At 37.1% G+C, this 21,741-nt stretch overlaps 1 protein-coding gene across 1 annotated transcript in view; it reads right to left on the bottom strand.

Annotated features, from left to right (window-relative positions):
* SNX29 (sorting nexin 29) overlaps window positions 1-21,741 on the bottom strand; it is a 96,802-nt gene that overhangs the window by 13,129 nt on the left and 61,932 nt on the right. The window contains exon 20 of the mRNA XM_030957918.1: window positions 14,622-14,761. Coding sequence (XP_030813778.1) covers window positions 14,622-14,761 — 140 coding nt within the window. The remainder of the gene's footprint in view (window positions 1-14,621; window positions 14,762-21,741) is intronic.

Below are 21,741 nucleotides of genomic sequence, written 5' to 3'. Positions count from 1 at the left end.
ATATTTAAAGAAATAATTCCCTCTTCAGCTGTATGTTTCAAATTCGAATTTCAAACAACATCACTAGAAGAGTAGTGGGCTATGAGAACTTACTGATGAGGGAAGCTCAGCATCCCATGTGCCCCAAGCCCTCCTGCCATCACACCTACCTGCACCCTGCTTTCAGCTGCATGGAGAATGGAACTTGAGGAATTTCTCCTCCTTCCAAGCACTGTGCCATTCTCACAAAGAGCTCAGCTGGGGGATCCAGGCTGGCTGGGTGCAGGGGGTCAGCACATCCTCCCAGGGGAGTCCCCAGGGCCTTGTCCCAAGGAGCAGGGGAGGGAGCTCAGGGTTCTGGATCCCAGATCCATCTGCACTTGCACACAGACTGCTCTGGCTGGCCAGATGGCTTCTTACAAAACAACATGTTCACATCAACAGTGTTCAAAACACTTTCTGCTGGAAACTTGTTTTCTGTCAGGGACCTGCAGATGGTTCCCTTCCCCTACCTGTAAGTTCTCCAAAATACATCTTCCTGAACTGCCTGTTATGCAATCTTCATATGCTGAGATTTGACTGTGAATATCTAAAGCTGGCAATTTTCTTAAAATAAGCTCCAGAAAGAGAAACTTAACAAGCAATTATAGATCAGCTAGTTTAAATGCAGCTGTAGAATAAATATTACAAACTGTTTTGCAGGATTTAGTAGGCCAAAAAGTAAGCTTTAAAAATCACAAATTCATTACAGGGAACTCGTGTAGATTTGGGTAAGGCCAGGAAATTGGCTCAAGAAGGGCAAATACTGTGGAAAGAACATTACACAGCTCCATCAGAGGTGTCTGTGGGGTGTGCACGTGACACAGTGAGGTACCTGAGCCAGTCCTGAACACCTATGCAGTAAATGGCTCCTACCATCCACATGTCCCATTATGCAGTCATACAGAGGCAATTTAGTGCACTCTCACTGCTCAGCAGCTTAAAAAATTATACTGAGGAAAAAATTATCTTCACACCAAATTAAAATATTCACTTTGATTATTTTTTTTTTGCCAATCTGGTGCTCTTTGATGACCTGGATGCCACATCAAAATATGTGTTACAATGCAACATAATGCTACATGTTTGTGGGCTTTTTGTATTGCAAATTCAGTGCCTATTTTAAAACATTGTATTGATTTTGGGGGCTTTGATTGAATAGGGACAAAAAGACACAGTTTTGGTAGTTCAAAGTATGAGAGGTCCCACATGCTGGAAGGTAGACAGTGTCATACAGCAAGGACAGCAAGAACACAGAGGCATCTGCACTTGCTTCCACTCCCAGCATTTTAGCACATTCTCAGCTATTGATTGACCAACTTGCAAACTCCTCTGTGCTCTCCTGCTCTGAAAAAGTCAATTCCAGCAGAATAATGGAGCAAATTGTTACAGACAAAGAGGATAACTGGGAAATAAACTGTCCAGACATGTCTAGCCCCATTTATTAGAAAAATAAGGATAACACATAGAAAATAAAACTTTTTTCATTAAATTAGGTGTATAATTGAAGCAATTTTTTAACAAGAATCTGACTCAATCATGCCAGAAACTCATTTACATAGTAAAAGAAAATAACTAGACAACTGCAAAGATAGTAAAAGCTTACTTTCACTAGCTAGCTTCCTTTACAAATTATGTCTACCTGATAATGAACAAAATAAATCTGAATCTTTAATAATTACTGTTATTTGAAGGGAAGAAGAAACAAAATGCCCTGTTATATTTCTTAGCTATTCAAGTAGAAATATGTTCTAAGTGCTCACCAGGAAAGTTTTTATCAATCTTGTAGAGATGTCAAACTCCTTCAAACATGAAAAGTTTGATGTCCATGTTCCACAGTTGTCAGTAATCAGGTGCAGACTAGGAGGGTAATGGAGAGCAGGTTTACAGACATTGGTTTGTGTTTGACTGTTTTCATGGTTATGCTTTGCAACTCTTCACTCATTATTTTGCATGAGAACTACAACACGCATTTGTTTTATCCAAGATTTAGGTACAACACCGTGGCATTGCTTTTGGAGACAAACACAGCACCAAGAGCTCTTTTAGCCAGCACAGAGCTGCAGAACAGACAATCTGGGGAGTGGGGCTACCAGGCAGACTGAGGCTCTGGGCAGGCCTGGCAGAGCTGGTCTGGCACAGACTGAGCAGCAGCCACAGCCAAAAGGCAAAACCACAAAGCCCAAGGTGCCAATGTGCTCCCAGCCAAGCACAGCCCTGCCCAGGAGGGGCCCTGTTCCCTTGAGGTTGGCTCCCAAGGCACAAGGACCTCCTGCCTACATCCTCCCACAGAGTTCATGCACTAACCTGACACAGACAATATCACAAATATCCCATGGACCTCCTGCCTACATCCTCCCACAGAGTTCATGCCTTAGCCCTGGACAATGAGCACAGTAAACTGATACAGAAAATATCACAAATATCTGCATTGTAGGTATTATTAAAATTCCCACCTGGATTTGATTTTGTGACTATTCGTGTGTGCCCCACACATGCACATTTCATAATTTCATATATCTGCTAACACCACTGTCCTGATACCAATGAACAGTTGTAGCAGAGTTTGAGAACTGCACAAAGAAATTGTTTCCTACTGAGGAAATCCAGATTCTAGGGTTTCAAGTTGAGTAGAGTACATATACTGCTGAATGGAGGGGATCAACATATAAATTACCTCAGAATCTACTAAATGTTTACATGAGCAAAAATGTATCTTAAAGTATGCAGACAATGAAGTTGAAGACAGAAGATCCTGTGCATTTTCCAAGTTTCCAGTACTTAAAAAAAAAATCATCCTGAATTATGCTGAAGGCACTTCACGAGAATATATTCAGGCTATGAAGCTGAGAGAATGGAAGCTTACAGAGCTGAGGATTAAAGGATGAGAGGCAGTTTTGTCCCAGCACATAGAGAACAGCACTGAATGCAGAATGCTCACTGCACCAGACCTTCCCACCCCAACATCCTGCATGGAGCTGCACTTTTATACACTGTAAGAATATTCTAAAGTACCAGAATCACCCATGTATATTTTTTTCAAGGTTTGTTTCCAGAAGACAAAATACCTTCCTACAGTAGTGTTTAAATAAAAATTCTGTGCCTATGGTGAACACCTTTGGTTGCTAGCTCAGATACCATTGCTATTTCAAAAAATGAAAGAAAACCCCAATACCCTTCTAATGAAATGGCTTCTTCTATGTGTGCATAAAATGCAGTAAAATAAATCCTGTCTAAGTGCTCTCCTTTTTTACATTCTTTTCCACCATTTTCCCTTTTTCACCTCATTTTAACATACATTCTCTTCAATCAATCCAAACTGTCTCACTCAGTCTCTTGCTCCTACTACATTTTACAGCATTCCTCTATTCTTATTCAACTCATTTTTTCTTCTATTCCCTCCTTTTTCCAGTTTTCTTTCTATAATAATTCACACTGACAGCCACGAGACTGTTACCCACTAAAACCCAGCTATGGTTTGCTCCTGTTTATGCCCAATTATTCTCTCAACAAACTCCTGAGCTAAGTTGATTCTATGTTGGTGAGTCAAATCTCTGTTGTCCAGAAATCATCATTCTCACAGCTCCCCATGGAAACCAATTCCCTCCTGCATTAACAACATCAAGTCATCTCTTTCCAATCAATTCACCTGCTCATGTTTCAGTTTGCCCTTGTTTCACATTTCCTTTATTACAATATAGGCCTCAAGTCCCTGTTGACTCACTCTGCTTTTCAGCCACCCAGACCTCAATCACAGTGTGACACTGCCCAAGCCCAGTAAATCCTGAGCAAATCCTACTCAGTATTTGACAAATTTTTATTCTATTGCTCTACCTTCCCAAACATATTTTGTGAAAAATTCCAGTTATTTTCAGTACTCCTCCAGGCTGAAAACCTCATTTGAAAGTTCCTACTGATCAAGTCACTCCAGTTAAAAGAATTACTCTGGTGAGCAACTGCACTGCTGCAGTCTGGCTTTTCCTGTTTTATGCACTGCTGTTAAATTAATTTAAACTAACATCTTGACACTGTGCTATGCCCTTTAACATGTTATGATAATGACATTTTCTTGGGTTAAATTCTATTCCTGTATGTCATTAATTCAATATATTAACCAGTGTTGATAATCAGAAGGGAATAAAGTGAGAATATTGGTAGAAACCACAGTGCTTACAAGACAGGTGCAACAATTCTATATTTGAATGTCAGGTGCAGCTGTCATATGGCTCATCTGACAAGAACATCTTTATTCTTTTACTCACTTAGGACAACCACACCACACTACAAAAGAAAAGGTCTAAAGATGGCTGTCAACAAAGCTGAAAGCAAAAAAAAAGGTACGCTGGTTGTTCCATACCTTATCCCACAGTAAAGTGCTTTCATGCTATCAAGAATGAGGACAGGACTTTGAACTCCTGCACACTTAACTACATTAGCATTTCCAGCATTCCACTTTCCATAGCCCAGATGCAAAATTTGTTCCAGATCCAAAAATGGCATAAGGAGCTTTAAAAAATATTGGATCCATTGTTTATGAGTTAGGTATGGACAAAATAGGAGCAGGATTTTTCTGTGTGTTTAAAATTAGAAACAGTTTCTGATTTAGCTCACCAAATCCACCTTGGCAACTCCCTGCCAGACACGAGTGTGCAGTAAATATGCTGACAGGAATGGTGTGCCCAACCTCCAAAGTGAAACTTTCTTTCCTGGCTCCAGAGCCCATTTTTTGCTACCAATTTCAGAAACACCTGCTCAGTGCAGAAATGCTTGAACGTATAAAGAATTCACTTTTTAACAAGGGAGTGCATGTGACTTGTAACCAAGGAAACAGGATCACTGCTGTAATGACACAAAACTTAACTGGCTCTGTGTTCTTTTATCAGAAAAATCTTACTATCTTCTTGCATTGCCACAAGTTCACAAACCCCAGAGTTTAGAAACGCTGTCTCTTACTAAGGACTTGCTGAGTTTGTTGGCAAGCAGCAAAGGAGCAAGGAAGAAGGATGTGCTGCTGAGAATCACAACTCATCCCTCAGAATGATCCTTCATTACAAAGCCTGTTGTTAACTCAGGACAAAAAGGATAGAAAGTTATGATAGAAATCATGGGGCCCAATGAAAAAAAAAAAAATCCTAAACATCCTGATCCAGCCAGTTCCTTGCAAGAGACAGATGGGAATTGAACATCACAAAATGCACATCATAGTTCAAAGCTCCTTTTGTACAGCACTGAAGTTTGCTCTTGCATTGACCATGGCTATTTTCAACATACTCTGTTTATTCCAGAGCTTTATAAATTGTGTGATTATAAAGGAAACCAATATTCACCAGTTAGCAACACACAAGGTGCTTTATAAGTGGTTGCTGTCAATCTATTTGCTTTCTATTTTTGTCCCATTTTTTCAACCAATGCAATGGAGAGCATTTCCTGTACATTCCTACACATGCAAAAGAAATACCATAGCATAGCCTCTGTCATTTGTTTCAGTAATTTTAAACATGATTCTTATTTTCTCAGGCAGCATTAAACAAAAGTTTATTCCAAGGTGATTGTAAAGATGACAAGCCCTCAAATGTTTCCAGTGGTGACTGGAGAGTATTCAATCCTTGTACAGTATGCACTAAATTACTCCTCTCATAAGCACTGTAAAGGTCACTCTGAATATAAAGAAGCATGATAAAAATCTAATTGATGGAAATATGCTCATAAACACCTATTTGTGAGGCCTGTTGAACAATTCATAGCAATTAACTCAGCAAAGCAAGTCTCACTGTCTTTATTAAGATGGTAATTGGTGTAAGTCACACTATTTCAAAGTGAACTGATTCTTTTTTCTTTTTTTTTTTATGGTAAGGCTCAGTGCTGGCCCGATAAATACAATATATAAACCCCTTCAGCATTATGGAGCTGCTGAAGGGCACCCCAGCTTTACTGAGCATCACACCAAGACAAAAATAACAAACACCTTTCCCTTGAGGTGTCTCAGTCCTGGAACACTGCAACACTGAGGTGTTTCATTAGGGTGAGCTTAGAGGCATGTGTTTCTGTAATACTCTCACTATTACCCATCCCTGCAGGACTAAGTCCTTTCAATTGTACTTCTGAATACTCAAACACTTCTGACTCAGTGGTGCAAGACTGAGAAAATCAAGTGGGAGCAAGAAATTGGGAACAAAAGGAAGAAAACTTCAAGAGACAAACAGATTCTTTCACCTGAATAAAACTTACTTGCATTGGGCACTGCTGGCAAATTTAATAAGACCACCTGCTGGAAAAGAAACAACCTATAGAAATGCAGCTGAGAGAAATAAAGAACTAAGAAAACCAGATTTTCTAGTCCTTTTTACTTTAACAATTGAGAAGAAAATCAGCAACTACAAAATAGTTTTAAAAATATCAGAACATACATTCTGACTCCAAATTTTGACTTTTAGTTTTTATCTGACATGTAAAGGATTACAATGTTTTGATACAAAAGGCATATCTTGTTGGTTATTCTATATGCCTCATGCAAATCAATAGGGACTATGCAAAATATTCTTCCTGATCAAAAAATATCATTTAACTTCCAGGGAGCAGTTACTTGACTGCTAACTTCTGTAAAACTACCAACAGCAGAACCAAGTTGAAGTCAGCAAATATCTTAAGTGCTGATGGGTATTTGGAACATATTTCCATCTGCAGCAACAGTCTGAAGACTGTGACTGCTATTAATGGTATTGACATGATAACTACACCTTTCCCTAGCTGAGGTCAGAGATTTTAGAACCTCTTCCAACCATTCAAAAAGACAAACCACTGGTAAGAACAAAATCAGAGGGTGCAGGACAGCTCTTTACCCTGTTCGAAGTAGCAGCAGAGTTGCAGTAAATACTCCCTGACAGACTTGAATAATCAATGGGAATGTGTGTCAGTTTTTCATGTCCTATACAAAGCTTTAATTATTTCACAAATCACCTGCCAAAGCCCAGACAGATCCATTGTAAAATGAAAACCTACAATCATATCATCTTCATATGTTTGCATAAAACCAGCTGTATAAAGCCAAATACTTCTAGTAATCCTGAAGTACCAGTGTTTATCCACAGGTACTTACTGTATTCAACCCCTCTTGTTTTTAACATCACGCATCCCATGTCTCTTTATTCCTGCATTTTCTTGCTCCCTTTAGCACTCTTTCTATTCCTCCTCGTGTATTTTTTTCTTTCCTCTTTTCACTCTCAACTACCCAGAGCAGGGAAAGGAAAAATTTAAGACATTTGAAGAAAGCCATGTAATACACATCTTCAATATGTGCAAAACCACAGAACACAACATAAGACAATTCTTACAGAAGGGAAAGAGATGAAAGTTTCAATTTTCATATACTTTGACCAAACAATTTTTGCCCTACTTCTTCACATTTCACTTAGATCAAAACATGCATGATGCTTTTTTTAAGTCTGATGTCAAGCATCATAGGTTATGAAAGACTAAAACCAAAACTGTCAGTTACAGAGTGAGGAATGCAGAACCCAAGAATAACAGTGAGACAACTCTATGTTTGTTAAAAACAATCCACTCAAATTCAAGTATTTTAATTCTACCACCAACAAAAATTCCACAAAAAAATGTCACATTTTTGCACTGAAACTTCCTGCATTATCTGAACATGATCATCAAACTTTAGATATCTAAGATATTTTTACTTCAACAATCATCAGTGCTTGGCAACACAGTTCAACTGAAAGATAAATATTGTGTAATGTCTCTACATTAGATCAATCAATTAACATAGCAATAAATTAGTTTCATTAGCATGTTTCAGGCATTAGAAGGTGCTTTACTAATTAAAAGTCCCATATTTAAGCAAATGCTATTTCCAGTTTGTTCACGTAAATTTTATTCCAGAGTGCCTCCTGTATTCTATCAGAGAGGTGATTCCTGTTTCACAGCACAGCTGGGGTGTGCTGAGGGGGCACTGGAGCCAGGCAGTGCCCAGGTGGCGGCACAGGCTGCAACCCAGCACCAACCTGGCCCAGCACTGCAGGATGCTTCACCTGAGTGCTGCCAGTCATTCCAGTAAAGGCACAGATGTGCACCCTGATAGTTTATAGAATACAGAATCACACAATAATGAAGTTGGAAGAGACCACTAAGATCAGAGTCCAACCTATGCCCTCAGACCTCAACTAGACTATAGCATCAAGTGCTATGTCCAGTCCTTTTTTAAACACATCCAGGGATGGTGATTCTACCACCTCCCTGGGAAGAGCATTCCAGTACTTTATAATTCTTTTGGTGAAATTTTTTTTCTTAATATCCAGCCTATGCCTTCCCTGACATAGCTTGAGACTGTGTCCTCTTGTTCTGTTTAAGAAGTGTCATGCCATCACCAACTCAGTTTTTGAGAAATCAACCAATTCAAAATTGTATTTAAAACTTCCTTACTTTGCTTCAATATTGTTTTACAACATTTCAGGGATTGCTTGTTTGCTTTTCATCATATTGTTTATCTGAGGATGCAATAACAGCACAACAGTGACACCTCTATCTTCATATGCAAATATATTCATGTCTGTGTATTCAAAAATCCTGTTTTAACTAATATTCATCTTTCTGTGAAAAAGCTTAGGTTCATTCTTTACACTAAAACTGTGCCACATCTGCTGTACATGACCTATCCCTTGTGGGGATGAAGTTATTGAATGAAATATAATTGCTACACTAATCTGTAGTTAACTTTGAGTCTGAGCAAATGCTTTTATCCCTCTAAACATCTCAAACCTAACTTTGAAAGGGTCAATTGTCAATTTCTTTAAAATAACCCCAGAAATACAACATTCACAGAGGCCTCACAGTAACTTTCCTAGAAGATTCATTTCATTTCTACTTGGCAGCAACATTTTAATACTTTCAATGGTATTGTAGAGAAGTTAATGTTCTTTTTATCTCTCATAATACCTCTAATATATACATTTAAATGTTCTCAATGACACACTGACAGGTGCAACTGAAACAGAGATGAGAAAACTGCCAAATCCAAACCAAACCAAAATTCTTCAATTCTTTCAGAACAAACATCTATTCTTCTACAATATTTTAACTTCATTGTCTGCAAGACCAAAAGCAGATACTTGCCTTTTAACACTGTTTAGTGCTAAATAAATCTGAGAGGAGTAGTCTCAGGATGACATTCTTGTTTGAGTTGCTGATTGGCTGGCAATGAAATTTGCCTATCAGTCCCTCTCCATCACATTTCTCATAACTTTACCTTCTAAGAGAGTGGAAGCATTTTACCAAATGAGAAAGAGGTAGAAATAGTATTTTTTTCACTACCATTTAACTTGGTGACTCAAAGACAACTGATACAAAACACCTAAGAACACAACTTCTGCTACACAAATGTGCTCCTAGTACTGTCACCCAGGGGAAATGGAGACAACATATTTTTTGAAAATTACAATCCTCTAATCACCACAAAGAACTGATGACTCCTTTGGTGTTCAAATACATCCTGCAGACAACAGAACCTGCTGATGATTTACTGAGCAGATTCCCTGCTTTTGTTAAAGCATCTGTTTGGTTAGCTCCCACAAGGGAATAAATGTCCAGCTTTGCAGCTCAGCAGAACATAAAATTGTTATTTAGAAACCACTGTAGCATGTACCTGTGGCCTACAATATGAGATAAAAAAGTACTTAGCACAGCAATCCCTGAAAACATTCACCAAATTGTGTTTATACCGTTCTTGCATGCATTTTTATCCAAACATTTGCACTGCCAATGCAAAAGAACCAGCAGAGTGGGATTGTTCCCACTGAAGAGCTCTGCACAGCTACCAAGTGGAGTCTGTTGTAGGAGCTTCCCATGTTCAGACTTTACTCACAGGTAACAAACGTTGTGTGAGCAGCTGTAATTTAGCCAACACGTCTTTGTGCAGGGTGGATGTAAAACACAGCTCAAGTTAAGATTATATTCCAGATTTACAGAAGATTTGAGGTTGGAAGGCACCCATGGGGGTCACTGAGCCAATCCCCACAGGGCTGTCCAGGGCTGGGTCCTGCCAAATCCAAGCATGGAGTGTCAGCAAGGTCTGGACAAACTGCTGGAGGGTTCCATCTCCCTCACAGTGGGGAAAAAGGGGTTTTATTACTTTCCCTGCATTTCAGTTTGTGCCCATTATGAGGACATTGGAAAGAAAATCTCTTTTACAAAATTAGGACAATTGATACAGAAACCAGAGAGATAGAAAATTGGACCATCACAGAACTTCAGAATTCTTTTTCCCAACTTTTTAAAGCTTTTAGCTTCTTACAGACTTGAAACATATAATCAATATAAAGATTTATATTGAAAGACTCAATAATACAGTCCAAAGAAATGTGATTCTGGTTGCCAAAGATCCCTCCTGGTTTTATATATATTTACAGAGAGCTAAGAGTGTTTGATAATTTTTCATATTGATAAAAATGGGATTAAAACACAACTGCGCTTGTTATAACCAGCTTTGTTTATCCACAGTGAACCAATAAGTGCAAATAAATGTTCATTTAGTAAGTATTAGCAGAAAGGCCTTCACCAGCCAGCAGATGTAGCAATCTAATTCAGCAGTGCCAATTCTTGATTTAGGTACTGCTCCACATGGACTGAAAATTTATCTTTTGATATCAATTTTATTACTGCAAAGAATTTTTTATTCAGCATGTAAACAGACAAATTAGCAGAGTCAGAATCTATTTTTATATTAAGACATCAAAGTGGACTCTAAGGGAAACTCTCTGACCAATCCTGTGACTGAGCTAACACAGAAACAAAACCGAAAAATATACAAACTGAGATTAGTGGTAGAGACTGACAAAAGAAAAAACACATCAATGACAGTTCAGAGCACAAGGATTCAGAACAAGAGACACTTCCACGAGTCACCAGGAGCATTTGATACCACGATGGGTAGAAATGTAGCAAACTCATCACATCATTGTACTGCAAACTGTTAGCTGAGTTTCAAAATAAAAAAAATTCCTTCCTCTGTAAGAGTGCCAGGCTGTTTCATACAGATCAGTGTAAATGTTCTTCCTTGTCAGATGTGTGCCTGATTGTATGGAACCACTGCACTTGAAAGGGAGGAATTCCCAAAGGAACAAACAATAAAAATTTTAAGCAATATTCACTAACAGTGGATTCAGTCTTAGAGATATTATTATGCTCACCATAATCATATTTTAAGACCACAATCAGGTCTTAAAAGTGATTAATTAAAACTGACCCTGTAATTTCTATCCATGGGATGCCTAATCAGACATAACCTTAATGGGATTTTTAATTTGCACACTGAAGCCTGGTCACATAATTCTGCAGTGAGAAGAAACTCTATAAGACCAAATAATTCTTTTTATTTTACATTTCATTGCTTCCTAATATCATCTTATTGCAAAGCTCCCATACCTTCTTGGTGATTTCTCATGGGCAGCTCCTCACAGCACTGACTCCTTCACAGCACAGCCAACAAACTCCAGCTTTCTCCTCACCCAGCTCACCCACTCTTTTACAGCACTCATCCTCACTGGACACAGCTGTGGCCTGTTAAGGGCAGGCCTGTTCCTAATCTTTGGTGATTAGTACAGCTGCAACTCCTTAGGGGTGAGATTACCTTCTGCACTGTCTTTATTTTCTTACATTCTATCCCCCTACATCCTAACAGACAGATCTAATGCTCTGGAGATTTTTTATGCATATCAAGACTGGAATTTTTTCCCCCAGACTCAGGTACCACTACTGCCTACAGCACAGTCCTAGGACTAATAACTTAATGTTTTGTAATTACTCTTTCACTGATAAAGATGCAACTAACTGTACCTACGTTTGTGCTACAGAGGAAAAATTAAATATATCAGAATTTCTGTATGTATTTACAGTGTTTTATAGTAAAATATTATTAAACCTAACAGAAAAGAAGGATTGCAATTACAGTACAAAGGTCACAACTGATTAAAGTAATAAACAATTCACAGACTCCAAGATATTTCAGATCTCCTGTTGATGAAGCTCAAAATCCATTATGGAAAGATAATACTGGAGAAGTTGGCAATCTGAAGTGGAACTGAAATGCATTTTCTTTCAGATGCTTTTTAAAGTCCCAGAAGTGCCAGGTCATGACTCTCAGATAATAAAGGCCATGGAGAGTTCAAATAGCCTAGAAATGATGGCACTTTCAGACACTGATAGAAGGAGCACATTTTAGATGGGTTCTTTTTATTAATTTAATGCTGCTGCTGTAGCAGAAGAGTCTGATATCTCAGTAGTAAAATGCATTAAAAAGCCATTTTGTCTGCTGCTGTAGATGAAGAATGTAGTTATTTTGCTCAACAGCTGAATTCTTCCAGAATCCCACTAGTATTCCCTGAGAAAACTATCTGCTCTAGCCAAGAGAGAATGCTGATACACTTGTTATATAAGAAAAAGTTCTCAGGAAATAATTCACAGATACATGTAGGAACAGAATCTCTGCCATAATGTTCAGATATCACAGAACATTCCAGTCCATTGTCTCATGCAATGTGTCAAGAATATGAAATTGCCAAATTAAAAAAAAAAACTCTAAAAATAAAGGTTTTTTGCCACCTGTGGAACACCAACACCAAGGTTAGTAGCAGTGCAGTGCATCACAGAGGTGTTTAGGAATGGGTGATAAATGGTGTTGGCCAATTTCTTTCAGCAAATCTCTCTCCTTAGAGATAACTGCATTATTTTGTAACACAATGCTTCACTAACTAAATTGTACCCATAGAATATTGGAACTTAAATGTGCTCTCAATACAACTTTGCTCTTTCTGTGAAATTGATTGACTCTCCCCCTACATTACATTTATTAGAAGAAATAGAATTGGAGGGTTTTATAACAGGGAAATGGTGCTCACTTAGACTTGTGCAGCAGTGGCAGAACCCATTACAGGGATTGTGATTTTAATCTGGTCTCATGCAGGTCCCCATATCTGGCACTGCTTTTAATGAACAGAAACATGAGATCTAAATTCTACTTCCACACTTAGAAAAGAGATAAGACTAAATATCAGAAAGCAATTGTTTAGGGCTGAGGAGTAAGAGGACACTTTTCTCCCCTCCTGCTTCAGACATAAGTGGCCAGGAGATTATAAATATACTATTCTGGAAATGTCATTTCTCAGAACCAAAACATAGTGTAATAAATTACTTCTGTAACAATATTGTATTACGATTTTTAAAAACCCACAAAAGAAGGAGTATAATGGCATTTAAAATTATACTTCAAAATTGCAAATGTATTTGGTATTTGCCCCCCTCTTCTTTAAAAAGCAAAACTAAGTACAACATAAGAGATAACTTATTTTAAATTGCTCAAAAAAAAAGCTGCACATGGGCACCTCAACTGGAACTTTAAACCATTTCCATCTCTCCATTTCTCAGCTCTTAGTCAAATTCTAGACAATAAGTTCTTAGGGAGCAAAAGGCAAGTCTCTTAAGAAGTTTTCCCCACAAACATCACTTCACCATTTATAACATCATCAGCAAGATGTCTCATCAAATTGATTTCAAATCCACAGAAAAATTGGAAACTCATGAATGCCACAAGATGTATCTTGGCATTCTTCCACTCATCTATTACATTTTCTAATAAATAGAGCTTTCTTGAAATGCAATTTCAACTTGAAAATCTGACACACTCTGCAAAAGACCAGGCAATAATACAACTAAATATGTGTGCTGTGATGAAACATATTCATTTGAAATTGGTCTTGAAACTGCAAATGAATCCACAGGCATGGATGCACAATCCCTGTGCAGAGGCTCCTGGACAGCAAATTTCACACGAGGACTTTTGTAAATGAGTGTTCAACCTATACATAATTTGTACAGGTGTAGGACTGACAAACTATTACACTGAAAAATTACTAATGAAAGAACATGACTTTCAAAAACAAATTTTCATCAGAATTTTTCCCTAAATAGTTTTAAATATTTACAAATACATGAAGAAGTAAGTTTAAAGGGAAAAGGGACAGTTTTACCAGATTATACCCCTTCTGTGATGGTATATCAAAGGGTTTGAGATTCTTAACAGACAACTGTTATTTCTGGACATATTCAACTTTAACATTAATAAAATCAAAACATGCATCAGCAGACTGCAAAATTCAGCTAAAAAGAGCTCAACAGCTTGACTTTTTTATTTGGTTAGTAAGGACCCTGATAGTGCTCTACCCCCATCCAAAACAAAGATTAAAAAATAATAGAAACCCCACAAAAGAAAAAAAGAAAACAGAACTAAGGAAGGCCAAATAAAATAAATTGAAAATACCTAAAGTTCAAAGAGCATGTATGGATGCACATTTTAAAGTCACTTAGATATTTCTGAAAGCTTCACACTGTGATTTTCATTCAAATTCCCCATTTAAATAAACAAAAAAAATACTGTTTCTCATATATTTCTTTAAATACAACAAAAGCACCTGCAATCTGAACAGGAGCCTTCTATTTTTTAAAAAGCACTGATTTAAAGATTTTGGAGATGCTGGTATTACATTTTAAATTAATCTGTGATGAAAAAACCTTAATATTTTCTTGAGTACTTGACAGATACTTACAGAAAAAAGGGCATCAGCTGAATAAGTGTCTCTTTTTTGGGATTGGCTGTGAATTCTGGCACAGTTTGAATAATTTTGTTCATTACATTCCTTAGGTAATTTTGTAGCTGCTTGCGTCGCTCTTCCACAAACTTTGCATCCTAAAAATAGAGAGGAAAAATATAAATGGCACAAAGAACATGTTTCTCAGCTTCATCATGTAACTAAACAGTCCTGATAAGCATAAAAATCTTTATTTTGAAGATCTCTGTTATTATGGCTATATAAATATGTTGGCAACATGCAAAACCCCCTTCATGAATCCTAATAAAACCTGTTTCACAAAAACATCCACTGACAGGATGTCAGATCCTGTCCCTGGCAGAATCGGTCTTCTCTGGACCATAAACCACTGCAATCTTAGAGAGGCAGAGCAGAACAGCAGCACAGAGGCTGTGGCATAAAAATTTATGCAATGTTTTTGAGATCCAGAATCACCAGTCTTTGCAGGAGGAAATGCTGACTTACTCCCACAATGTCACCCAAATTCACACTTTTCAGATGTTGGGTTCACAAACTCCAGAATGGACAAGTATTTGTCCAGCATTTTTATGTTATTAAATTATTATTTTGTGATTATATCTTCATATTGTATATTTTTTCAATACTATAGCACAACTCTCATTAAAATGTTACTGAAGTTTTACGGAGGTTTCTGTAGCATTTAGATCCAGGATTTTATACTATGTTGGCCCAAATAAATAGAATAGTTCTATAGACTCCACGTTCTGCTGATGGACCTAGAAGTGAAAAGTTTATGACAACCAGCAAGATGCCAGGCATCCCATAACTTCCATGTCACTGAAACCTTTTCCCTGTGAGGGATGCCAATGACATGGACTATAATCTAAAGGTGCCACATTTCCCAGGAACAGGGAGCTCTCCCAGGTTCACAGTGCCATCAGGTGCTGGATGCTTCATGCTCTGTCTCGGGCAGGCTGGCACAGCTCACCTGGGTTAAATGGCACAGGATGTTCTTCAGGCACAAAACCAAATCTATTATTAGGCAGCTGCAGCTCACAAAAACAACCATTATCTAAAAGGTGTGTCTATCCAACCTGTATTGTTTATGTCTGTAAGAAAAGGCATTGAAATTAATTCTTGTTTCTTGGGGGGAAAAAAACCAAGCCACCAACAAAACACCATAAATATATTTGACAACACTGAATAAATTCATTGTATGGAAAAGGTTCAGCCCATGCTGCCATACAGGGGATGCAAATCTGAAGGTTATTGCTTCCCTAGATAGAACAGAACAACACTATCAAAGCAGGGATTCTCCTTCAAGTTCAGGAGGAATTTGCTGTAGCATTCCTAGAACCTTCACTGACGTTCTGTTCCTCTCCCTCATTAGAAGTTACCAGGAACAGGTTTATTTTTAGAAATAACAAATCAGACATAAATTTAGGGACATAACAGAGTAAGATGTAAGAAATTGCTGAACACATCCATACTTACAGACTTCAAAAACTTAAGCAGTGCTTACACTGTTTAATTAAATTAATGAAAATTCAAAATATAAATAGATTAATTTTTTTTTTGTTTTGTACATATGAACTTACACCGATGTCTAGTCCTGTTTTAACATTCCAGTTCTACATTAATACATTTCATTCAATGTAGTAATGTAATGAAAAACTAATTAACGTATTCATTAATCAGATAAATTAATTCAATTGAGATCTAAGTGAAAATTTTTAAAAACCTATATATTATACACGTTGCTATTTCATTTTTTATCAGTCACATATTTTTTCAGCAACATACACACCAGTTATGTTGCAAGTGATTTGAAACTCATCCTTTATTAAACCAACAAAGCTGTGGTGTAGGAACTCCCCCCAGGCCCCTCTGCAGGGTCACCTGCCCAGCTCCCAGAGCAGCTGCTGCTGGGACAGAGCAGAGCCTGCTCCCTGCCCTGCTGCAGGAGGACAAATGTGTGCAACTGAAGCCTCTACAAGCTGTTAGGAACATTAAAGCAGACATTTTAATTCATGACGACAAATAATATTACCATAAAATGGAACTATAATAATAAATAAACATGCTCTTCAGTGCTAATTAAACAATTAGCATTGAATAGCACCTATGTTACTATTTTTTTCTTTTCACTGAGATTTTTGTTCCCACTGGATTCTTTGGTGAGGCTCAAGGAACTCTTGTGTTCCCCTGTCTCCTCTCTAAGGATTTAAAGCCCCACACCACCCCACTGGAGGGACACTTTGCTGCCACCAACTGCATAGGCATGAAGACAAGACAAGCACTCATGGGAGATGTCTGGGAAGAAGACAAGGTCTGTGGAAGATGGTTCTGGAAGCTTTAACCACATGAGCAGAGGGGACATTTGACCCGAGCCCCTTTCAGTTGGAGTGCTCCTGCCCCAGGGGCTGCCAGGCTGTGCCAAGGGCAGGACAATCCTGCTTTGCTCCAGGAGCCACTCCCAGCTCAGAGCCCTCCCAGAGCTGCCTCACCCTCACTGCACTTGTTCATTCTATTCCATAGCTGCTGTCAGTTATGTTTTCACAATAAAACCTCCATTGTTAAATACCACATTCAGCAGCTTTTTCAGTTCTGAAGTTTTTTTGGTCACAAATCCTCAACAACAGTATTTTCAATTCTGAAATTATTTCAATTATGTTTCAGTTTTCTCTTAAGCAGAAGTTGCATTCCTTTAGTATTACTTCTGTATTGCAAATGTGTTTAATAAAAAACATCTTTCACAGGAAGGACTTTGTTATATACACAGAAGCCAAATGCTGAATGTAGGTACTTTCCATCCCTTATGTTACTCTAAAGAGTCTCCTTGACTACAGAAAACAAAGGACTTTTCTAATTAAGACTGCCAGAACATGCTTAGGGAAGGCACTTTTTGCTGTTTACAGTTGAACAAATTAATGCTCATAACATGGCTATTTCTCTGCCATTTGTCCAAAAAAGAAAAAAGGTAGAACGTCCCAGAAATAAAAACCCAGCCTAAAAACAGTTAAAAATGTTCTTTTACTCTGATATGAACTTGATCTGTAAAACAAACAACAAGCAATCCACCATGAAATTCTGTACCATGTACCAAGGCTTGTTGTCCTCACCAGAAGCAATGTAAAGCAAGGTCAAAATGATTCAGCTCCAGGTCTGCACTTTATCATTAAACGTGCATTTTGCAACAGCAGGTTGGCTACTCAGAGCAATGATTTTAGCACAGAGCTGTTACTGCCAAGCTGTTGCAGTAATAAAGAGTTTTTGTCACAATATAGTAAACAGAACAACTGGTAACAGAAAAACACAACTGGATCAAAGCCTGGTCAATTTTTTCAGTCTTAAATTATAAAAAGGTACCTATCACCTTCTTTTCATTGGGCCCAATTATCCCCAGTAGAAATCTAGGTAGTACTTTACATTCCAACTCGTAAACAAACACCTACTTTTATTTACAAGCAAAAAATACAGGGAAATTTTTTGCTGTGGGTTTGTATCAGTGACACCCACCTCCTACTTTTAGTACATGTCTTTGGTGATTGTATGAGTTGATACAAGCCTACATTTGCATATGTACTCACACAGAACACAGCAAAGATCTTCCCCTAAGGTTCAATATACACATTTACCTACACTTGATGTGAAATGTACTTTGAGGACAAAGTAATTTTGTTAGAATTATTAATATACTTGCAAGAAACCTTCGCATTTTCACATTATTAAAGGTTAGATTTCATCGTTTCATTTTTAGGGAAACAAATACATACACAGAAAGATAAAGCAGCAGTACTTAAATAAAGACCCACCTTTTCACTGAAGTTTTTTAGGCATATTTTCTAAAAAATAAAGGTGCTACTGTTTCTGCACTAACTACAGTGAAATTAATTTACTAGCCTACAGTTCAAGAGCACATAGTTTTGATTAAGAGACCACAAAATTTCAGCTAACAAGCAAAAAACTCCTTCAGATTACAGAAGCATCAAAACACATCTAGTAAAATATTTTTAATCTGCAAATCATGTCTCCCAAAATGTTGTATGAGCTTCTTTTTGACTGATAATTTGCCACATCTCTTCTGCCCATAGCAAAATTCTAGTATCAAATTACAAATATCTAAATATTATAATAGATAATGGAAAAGTTATAGACTCTCAACATATATTAGAAGATGATGTTAAGGTGTAAAACCAAGAAGTAGAGTCTTGATGCACCATATTTTATATCATGTTCTTTTGCAGTTTTTCATTACAAGCCAAGTTCATTCCCACTTGCAGTTTAAATTGTTTCACACAACTGCTGGTCTTTTATACACACTGCTAGTATGGAACAGATGGTGAAACATTGATATTCTTCATTATTAATGGGACAGCTCACTTAAGATGTTTCAAATATTTTCCAGGAGCTTTTGGAAATGCTATGATTGCCATGGTTACCTGCCATGATTTAGGGACAGATAAAACACTTTTAGATTCTGGGCTTGGTGCTGCTGCAATCAACATCAAACTCACTGCTCCTGAGGTTGTAACCATCACTTAGCATTTAACCAACCTCCTGCTGGTAGCACAGGGGAAAAGATAACCCAAACAAAACCAAACAACAAAACAGCTGAGGGCTCCACCCAACTCAATTAAAATAAAAGGAAATATGAAATAAAAGGAACTATGGCTCTAGGACTTTAATCAGCCTCTGATACCACACAATGCATCCCATCCTAAATTCAGCTGGCAATAATGCTATTCAAAGTTGAACCTGCAAATGCAGAAATAAACTCAGGTTATTCTAATGTAGCCTCATCTTTTCCACCACCTTAGCCAACCAGTCTTAGCAAAATTATCATATCTGTTTCTATCTATTTATGAGGCACCAAATGCTAACTTCAAATGAAGCTGGCAATCAGAAGCTGAGATGGGAGCTAATTAAATATTCAATTGCTGAGTCATTCTCACTAGTTTGTAATTAAAAGTTACATAGCAAATATTCACTTTACAGACTGACACCTTTACACAGATCACAGTAAAATAAAATTTCAGTACATCTGTCCTTAAGTAACTATTGCATCATAAAACTTTTAGGAAGGCACAGTTTCCAATCCTAAACATACCAGATGCCACAATATTACACAAAAATCATCTCAAAATTATTGAAACTACATAAACTTAAAATTTCCATCTTACTTGTGCTGCCAGATTCTGTATGGCAGAACCAGGCCAGCATTATACAACAACAAAACAAGGGGATACAATACATGAAATTGTCATTTTCCCCATCCCAGTGTGAGATTTTTTTGTCCATTTACTGTTCAGTGGAACAAACAGCAATTTAAGAGGATGAGATACAAAGAAGAAATCAAGGAACTGTCAGTTTTCAAAAGAAATCTATTTTCCTTTAAACAGAGATTTAGTACATAATTGTAATTATTACTCTGTGTTTCTCTACTAAAATAGCTGATGCATTTCCATCTCCAGCTCTGGGTTCATTTCAACGGTACCAGAAAAGTGCTTTTAGATAAAGTAGTTTGGAAAAGGCATTGCTGCAAACCCAGCCAGCAGCAGACATGCTGAGCGTGAGCTACAGTCCTGCAATGCCCTCAGTCAAGCACCAATTTATTCAAAGCAACATTTTAATCAGTAAATATGCCAACAGAAAAAAGAACGCTTGAGAATAAATCGAAAACTGATCTCTTTTTACTGTTGTGGTTAATGCCACTGTTAGGAAAAGAACTTGGTAATGTTATGGTAATAAAATCCAGTGTCATCTAAATATTTTGTTATTTAAAGACATATGCCAACCATGTGTTAATTTGTCAACTGGTCAGGAATCAACTGTTAATTAAAATGCATCAATAAAAAACTGCAGCAAGACCCCTAGGGCTCATCTCTTGCTCAGCTGTTGAATAGGAAAACACTATTTCTTTTTCTCCTCAGATAAAGTATTAGCAGTCTACCCTATAATTTTATTCAGGAGATTCTGCAAACTACAACACAACAGTTCATGAAATTGAGATCCATTTTTTCACTAGCCTACATTACAGTAATAACTATCAACAATATTAGTTAAAATGTGTCTCAGTTCAGTGCTTCTCTCCAACACTGCAGTTTTCTTTCCTAATTTCATTCTATAATCTGGTTGAAAATGCCCTGAAGGCCAATAAAGACAGACTCTGAATTTAAAATAACAACAAAATAACCCACCTCAAAATCCTTTAGAAACATGGTACATACACTGCTTACAATGTACAAGCTTCTATATACAGTAAGCTTACAGTGATGAAAAAATCAATAAATTGATAAAAAAAAATCAATAAAGCAACAAAAACTTAACTCTCATGTAAAATTATAGACTGTTCTTTAACAAAAATTTTATTCAGATACATTCTGATGGGATGATTCTGTTTTCTAAAATATAAGTTGAATTAATAAGGAATATTAAGTGCCCATCATTTGTTGTGCCTTCATGCCAAGATATTTTACATGACACAATAAAAAAACCCAAATTTTTCATGCAGGAAGCGCCTACAGCATTTCATATGATCTGAAGTATTTAATATTTCGTTTTCTTTTTTAAAAACTAACACAAAATATCTTTAGTACTAGCAACTACCCAAAAAGCTGTATAGCAACTAAGATTAAAATTTTCCAATATTTATAAAACAATACATTTTGGGACAGAGAAGAGAGGTGAAATCAAGCACATTGATATGTAAGGAAAGGGAAAAATGTGGGTAAAATTTCTAATTCAAAAAAAGAAAGTATTACTTTTAGTTTTGTAATTAGGTGTCCCTGTTAAGATTTCTCTGAAAGGAAGTTTATTAATCCAAGTAACTTGGTAATTTAGCATCGCCACCACAATAAGAAATAAATATAGAAAATTTATTTTTATATTTTCATTTTATACCAGGAGGCTACTAGAATATCTAAATGACGCATGAGTTGTTATAAAACTGCCATATTTTTATCTAGCAGTTGTCCAAGCAGCATGTAAATTACTTTCCTTTTTTTCCCCATAATGTCATGATGCAAAGCAACACCATCTGAACTGTTTCTATGGGCTCTATATTCAATAATTTGTTAGAATAAATTGCTTCTCTTGATTATAGCATTACAAGACA

The sequence above is a fragment of the Camarhynchus parvulus genome, chromosome 14 (assembly GCF_901933205.1).
Source record: "Camarhynchus parvulus chromosome 14, STF_HiC, whole genome shotgun sequence".
Classification (NCBI taxonomy): domain Eukaryota; kingdom Metazoa; phylum Chordata; class Aves; order Passeriformes; family Thraupidae; genus Camarhynchus; species Camarhynchus parvulus.
Note: the sequence above shows the minus strand (reverse complement) of the source record. Positions and strands in the feature narration are given on the sequence as shown.